Below are 7580 nucleotides of genomic sequence, written 5' to 3'. Positions count from 1 at the left end.
GAGTTAACCCTTATAAAGTCCTACTTTGCAAAGACCAGTTCTAGTGTAACATGAAGAAAAGCAGGAACGGTTCTCTGTTGGCTCCCACACCTTGCCATGAATGTAAATTGGGCTGCAAACTAATTAAAAACTTGGCCATATATTTACTGATATAATTAGTTTGATATATGATTTCAAAGCTTTGCACCTGCATCAGCTTAATTGGCCTCTGCTACACTTGAAATAACTGAGCTGAATCTTCTCTTTTCAGCTTGTATTACGTAGGATCTTCAATTTCTTTGGCATCAGCACAAGTGCAAAGCCATGACTCAGTGCAACACAAGAGGATAGTATTTGTTTTGGCACTAAGTGTTCTTTACACCATACATACCAGCACTCCAACAACATTACAACTCAATCTGTTGTCAAGTTGCTTTAAATGAAAGGTTAGGTTAAAAAACGAAATAAAACTCAAGTACTTAATATTATGCACTTCTTGCTAGTTAAATAACGCTGGCTTCTACTGTGCTTCCACCCTCAAATCTGCATTTCAAACATCTGTTCAGCCAAAGGATTCTCTTCTAGTGAGCACAGAAGGAAGTATCTCCCGCCCCCAGATCCTCAGCTGAGAAGCAACAATGCCTTCCCTTCCTGAATACATGTGTTAAATTCCCAAACCTTTCAGGTACTCAAGGCACACCAGCCTTTAAGTCAGACATAGGCATTTCCAATAATTCCACCATTTCACATCTGCTACTGCAAATAACATTTTCATTCCTTCAAATGCCAACTAACAGATGTAACAGCCTTCTCCAGACTTCTTGCAGCAATCAAGTTTCAGTGGCTGAAATATCCTTACCTAGGTTGATTGTCCTGGGAAATAGTCTCCCCTCTCTGGTATCCATTGTCTGCCACCTGGGTTGTAGAGCGCTTCACAATCTGCTTGAGCTCTTGCTCCAAGCGATCCTGGATGGCTTTCACTGTTTCAGGGATTTTTTTCAGCTTGGCCAGCCCTTTGATGAGTATGCCCATGAAGACAGTGCTGTTCTCCTCTGGATCCAGTTCCGTATCTTCTTTAACTTCCAGAAGGCTTGTTTCCCGCACTGGAATAGATTTATTAAGACATAATCCATGATTTGAACTATTAAAAACATGACTGAGAACCACATAGAAGCAGCATATAAACTCCTTTGCCTTCACAGAACTCCTACCACTTGGAGCAACCAAGGAATAAACAAGGAAACCAGAAACTCAAATTTGGAGGAAAAGCAGTGGATCATAGAATGCCAGGTTGGAATTGGACCTCAAGGATCATCTGGTCCAACCTCTCTAGGTACTACTCTAGTTGATCTGAGGTGGCTCAGCACCCTGTCCAGCTGAGACTTCAAACTGTCCCATCTGGGGGAATCCACCACTTCCCTTGGGAGACTACTCCAATGTTGGACTGTCCTCATGGGGGAAAATACACCTCATGCCCAATGGGAATCTCCCCAGGAGTAACATGTGCCCATCACCCCTTGTCTCTTCCATCTGACTCCTTGTCAACAGGGAGTCTCCATCTTCTTGGCAGCCACCCTTTAAGTACTGGAAGATGGTCATAAGGTCTCCCCAAAGCCTTCCCTTCTCAAGCCTGAACAAACCCAGTTTTCTCAGCCTCAGTGGATATTTGCTTGGGGGTTCCCTATACAGGGACACAACAGCTTGAACACCTGATTTAGAGATCACTGTGTAAGTTATGGACTTGTTAAGAAACACAGGAAGGTTCATGCAATTAAGATACCCAGAAAAGAGAAGATATTATACCTCTACAAATCCCCTGAATGTTCTTCAAGAAGCTAAAAGCCCTGTGTTCCTAACAAAATTGTTTTTCTTCACTATATTCTTCACAAGAGAGGAGTTTTCCTTATAAATACTCTCAGGTTTAACAGACTTAGGATGAATTTCCAAAGTTCACACTGCCAAAGTGAAAGATGGTTTGATGTTATCCTGCTCTGCTTATTAGATCTGTCAAGGGGCTGATAAAGTTACTCCAATCTTTCAGCAAGGTTTCCAGAAAGGAAAAGCTTGAAGAACCAGAGAGGATATTGTGGATACAGTCCTCCTGAAGTAACAGGGATTGCACAGGGGGAAACTCTGTTGCTAAGCAACAAGGAAGAGAAAGGCAAGAGGTACGATGCATAACTATGCTCATTAAACAACATTTCTTAAATTACAGATAACACCCAGCAATAACAAAAGCATCACTCTGGTAAAGACTGGGTGAAAACAAATACTCCAAGTCAGAGCCTTCAAGGCAAACTCCACTAAATGAAAGCATCCAGGGAGATCAACAGGCTGGCTCGTTACCAGCCAGAGCAGCAGAACATGGACCACCAGCCCTGAAGCTCACAGCTGAAGCTGTGCCCCCCACCCCACCACAGCCTGGCACAGAAACTAAAACCCTAACAGCTGTTACATCCTGCTGCTACTGAACTCTGATAAGGTCTGTTAGATGACAGATGACTCCCCTGCTCTCTACTGCTCAACAGATTTCTTTTTGCATTTAAATCCAAACTTCTCCAAAAACCTGAATAAATGTCAAAAGATCCACCACAAGGACTTAAATGACATGGCAGGAAGGAAAAATGGCACGTCACAAGTAGCATGAGCCCTGTAGCTGCCTAAAGCCATGACACACTGAACAGAAGAGCATCAACACTGTGTAAGTTAGCACTAGATGGAAGAAAACAGTGTCCCCAAGAGCCCATATGGTGCCACTTTATAAATAGCACCACGATAAACAGACAACACATTTCAGTGTCAGCTAACACCAACCTCCACAGCAGAGACTGTTTCTTTCCACCAGTATGATCCCAAACATGGCACCTCTAGCTCAAACCAAACTCACTGCTCTCACACTCTTGCATTTCAACCCAGAGCACCATCAACAGTGGTTAAGAGCAAGGTCACTCCCAGTGAGGTCACCACAGACCCCATGAGGTCACTGCAGGGCACAATAGAGAATAACATCAGGTTTTAAGTCATCAACAGAGAGATAAAACAGTGCTTTTTCCTCTCACATTTTTTATTACAATAGGCAACTTACATAGCAAGTAACTAGAAACACCCAGAATGTGCTCATTAAAAATAAAGCAAGGATAATATAAGGGGGTATTTCAAACACAGGTAAGTAATGATAGAGTCATAGAATGTTTTGGGTTGGAAATGACCTTAAAGATCATCTAGTTCTAACACCTCTGCCATGGGCAGGGACATCTCTCACCAGACCAGGTTGCTCCAAGCCCCATCCAACCTGCCCTTCAACACTGCCAGGGATGGGGCAGCCACAGCTTCTCTGGGCAACCTGGGCCAGGCTCTCACCACCCCCACAATGAAGAATTTCTTCCTATTGTCTAACCTACATCTACCTTCTTCCTGCTTAAAACCATTACCCCTCATCCTATCACTACACACCCTGCTATAAAGTCCTTCCCCAGCTTTCCTGGAGCCCCTTCAGGCACTGGAACCTGCTCTAAGGTCTCCCTGGAGCCTTCTCTTCTCCAGGCTCCACACCCCAACTCTCCCAGCCTGTCTCCAGAGCAGAGCTGGTCCAGCCCTCCCAGCACCCACGTGGCCTCCTCTGGCCTCTCTCCAACAGCTCCATGTCCTTCTGGTGTTGGGGGCTCCAGAACTGCACACAGTGCTCCAGGTGGGGTCTCACAAGAGCACAGGGGAAGAATCAGCTCTGTTGACCTGCCGGCCACAGCCAATACCAATTAGAAGTTAACAAATGGATAATCATGAATTTCTGCTTAACACTCAGCTATCACACACCTTTCAACACAGAAGGCTGCAAAACACTTTGAGCTGCTTATATGGTCTACCCACTTTGTTAATGCTACTTGTTCTTCAAAAAAACACAATGTGCCAGGCAAAAAGGTGACAAACTGGCTCTGTGGAATCAAAGCTGTGGGAAAGACAGCACTAGAAATGCTTGAGGAAGAAAAGTTTTAACTCAGTGTTTAAAAAATAACCCCAGTACCTTGTTGTTCCGTGTTTAATGCAAAAATTTTTGCAGCCTAAATAACCTCTTAAGAGGACAGGTCTCCATGACCATGCTACAGCCTCTTTGTGAGCAGGCTGTACATTTTTCTTAATATAACACAATAAAAACCCAAAAGGGAAGAAATCCTGCTGTACCCAAATGTGAGGACAGCATTTATGGGGACTAAAGGCAGCAATTTTGTTGAGAACATCTGCCAGCACACTGAGATGAACGCTCTTCCATTTTCAAAAAAGCAAACCAATTTTGAACACCCTCAAACCATCAGGACATTGATTTACATCTCTTACAAACAACAGCAAAGAGAACAGTTCAATATCGAGTGGCAACAAGTTTTGTTAGATCTGGTCTTTTGATAAAACAGTAGGGACCATGTTTCCTGCACATTCTGCCTATTAAACAGGTATCCTGGGTAGCTTTGGGGGCCCATTTATCTGTCAGATCTGACAAGATTCCAACCCTGGCAACTGAAGATGTTCCTCTTTTCCTACATCTTCCCCACTTCAAACATCTCCTTCTGCCCTTTAATGTCATCAAGGGGTTATTTGACCACAAAGCTTTGGCCCAGGAATCAGCCCCTCCTGTCCCCTCCCTCGTCAAAAAAGGCATCAAAGTTGACAGACATTTGTAAAGAAGTTCACCTTTAAAATTATAATCCCACATGCAGAGGAGCTCCATGGGGGAAGGAAGATGTCCCTACAGAACAGCTGCCAGAACTGAAACCTTCATCTGTATTTACTCTTAAACTGAAAATAAGAATGGCTTTGTTATTCATTTGTATCAAGACAAAAGCACAAAACTGTCAGAACCTGTTCCTAGCTTTCTACAGTCACCAGATTCTACTTGAAACACATCAGCAGAGCACACTGCCCTTCTCAGAGGGATCAGCAATCACACCATAAGCACTTGGTTTCTGTAGAAACAGCATGAAATTTAAAGTTATTCTGTGGATATTTGCAACAATTATTTTTACAATAAATGGTTCTAAATTGTGGGTCTGCTATTTTGATTTCAATAACCTCTTCTCCTTAGTGATTCAGAAAAAATAAAAGGAAAGTCTTATTTTAATTAAGAACAACTGCAATACATTATAAATAATACATATAGAAAAGACTAAAGAATTCTACTGGATTTCTTCAGTAGCAGCAAGCTGCAATTTTCCCCATCCTCCTTAAGAATGTAGCAAGAGAAATGTGATGTCAGCAAATAAATATTTTAGAATTTTAATTATAGTTGCCCTTCCCCAACATAATGAAGCTTTAAAACTTCAATTTGAAATTATGCTAAAAAAACAGCTTCAACATACTGCTTTGTTATCCAATCCCAGCTATCAACTCTTATAAACAGTGTCATGCAAACAACAGAAATACTAGATTGAGAAAGCCTGGTTGAGGCTTTCCCAGATCAGTTTGACACCCAACTTGAACTAGTTAGTAGGTTAATGGTTGGAGTCTATGATCTTAAAGGTCTCTTCCAATCAAAACAATTCAGAGATTCTGTATTTTCAGCTCAACTGACCTCTTGGAAACCTCAATTTCAGTATTGTTCATTATTTAAAGTAGTTTCCATGGTTTAATTTCATTCAAAGATGACACTAAATCACAGAATGACACAAAATGGTTGAGGTTGGCAAGGGACTGTGGCAGTCATCAGATCCAACCTCCCTGCCCAAGCAGGGCCACTCAGATCCAGTGGCACAGGACCATGACAAGGTGGCTTTTGAATATATCCAAAGATGGAGATGCCACAATCTCCCTGCGCAACCTGTGCTAATACTCGGTTACCTTTACATTAAAAAAGCCAAATGTTTCCTCATGTTTATAGAGAGAATCTGTTTCAGTTTGTGCCCATTGCTGCTGGTTCTAGCATTGGGCACCACTGAACAGAGCCTGCCTCTGTCCTCTGTGGCCTCCCTTCAGGTATTTATATACACTCTTAAGATCCCTCTTCAGCCTTCTTTTCTCCAGGCTGAGGAATCCCAGCTCTGCCTTTCTTCTTACAACAGATGGACCGTAATCATCTTGATGACCCTTTGATAGACTCACATCAGTATGTCTAATACCTCTCTTGTACTGGGGAGCCCAGCAGTGCAGCCAGCATGACAGGTGTGGCCTCACCAGTGCTGAGTAGAGGGGAAGGATCACCTCCCTCAACCTGCTGGCAATACTCGGTCTAATGCAGCTCAAGATACCTTCAGCCTTCTTTGCCACAAGGGTACTGTGTTGGCTGCTTATCTTGAACTTCAGTGTCCATCAAGACCTTTTCCTGCCTAGTTGCTTTCCCAGCATGTCCCAGTGCCTGAAATGGGCCTTCTCCAGAGGCTGAACTTGAGAATTCCTTTGGCTGAGCTTTGTGTCCAGCCATTCAGCTATTTTTTGAACCACCTCACTGCCTACATCAGCTCCATATTCCCTGCTCTCCTCTTGTCTAGCAGGTCAGTCATTTCATTGTAGAAGTTTTAACAAGTTGGTCAAGCATGAATTCCCCTGGGTGAAGCCATGCTGACTACCCTGATGATCTTGTTTTAATGATCTCTGAAAACTGCTGAAGAAGCAAAATTTTACATAAAGTTTCTCAAAAGCCTCCCAAGACAGCAACCTAAAGGAGTGATGATTTTGCCACATTCTCTAATGAAATCTTCAGCCATTTTCAAAAATGTTCATCACTGCAGGAGTGCATCTGAAAATGCACGACTCTGTTTCAGCAGTCAAACACCTGCCCTCAGTTTAAATCACAGAATGGTCGAGGTTGGAAAGGACCTTTAAAGAGGATCAAGTTCCAACCCCCTGACATGAGCAGGGACACCTCCCACCAGACCAGGCTGCACAAGCCTCATCCAACCTGGCCTTCAACATCTCCAGGGATGGGGCAGACACAGCTTCTCTGGGCAACCTGTCCCAGTGCCTCCCTACCCTCATGGTGAAGAATTTCTTCCTGATGTCTGAACTAAATCTCCCCTCTTTCAGTTTAAAACCATTCCTCCTTGTCCTATCCCTGCCTTCTGTGGTGAGAAGCCCCTCCCCATCTTTCCTGGAGCCCCTTCAGGTATTAGAAGGACACTATAAGGCTGCAATAAGGCCCCCCAAGGCCTTCTCTTCTCCAGGCTGAATAGCCCCAACTCCCTCAGGTGCTGTTTTTGGAGCAGAGCTGCTCCAGCTCTTTGATGATCTTCTTGGCTCTTCTCTGGACCCTTTCCAGTTAGTCACTAGGAAGTTGAAACATGCATTATTGATTGATCACTTCCACAGTTGCAAATGTGGAAACTTCCCTCATGGATCCCTGTTTGCTGATGCCCTATAAAAACATCAGTTCCAACTGGTAACACTCAATTGTACAGTTCTGCCCTCTCAAGAAAGAAACCTGCTGCAAGAGGCATTGTAATAGCTCCAGTCTGATCCCTGGAAAAGCCAGTGTTGATAACTCATTTAAATAAAGGAGGTAAAGAAAAGACTCTTGGGTCTTGTTTTTCATCCCAGTGAATAGTCAAGATTTGCCGCTCCTCCTTACAAAAGATTTAATTAATGATGTGATTTTATGAGCACCTAATAAAATCTCATGT

The 7580-nt window shown here is 43.3% G+C and overlaps 1 protein-coding gene across 1 annotated transcript in view; it reads right to left on the bottom strand.

The window, feature by feature from the left end:
* The window catches only part of EXOC4 (exocyst complex component 4), a 390906-nt gene that overhangs the window by 330524 nt on the left and 52802 nt on the right, over nucleotides 1-7580 (bottom strand). Inside the window, exon 6 of the mRNA XM_009998103.1 lies at nucleotides 839-1082. Coding sequence (XP_009996405.1) covers nucleotides 839-1082 — 244 coding nt within the window. The remainder of the gene's footprint in view (nucleotides 1-838; nucleotides 1083-7580) is intronic.

The sequence above is a fragment of the Chaetura pelagica genome, unplaced genomic scaffold, assembly GCF_000747805.2.
Source record: "Chaetura pelagica isolate M959 unplaced genomic scaffold, ChaPel_1.0 scaffold224, whole genome shotgun sequence".
NCBI lineage: Eukaryota > Metazoa > Chordata > Aves > Apodiformes > Apodidae > Chaetura > Chaetura pelagica.
This window is presented reverse-complemented; position numbering and strand designations above follow the sequence as displayed.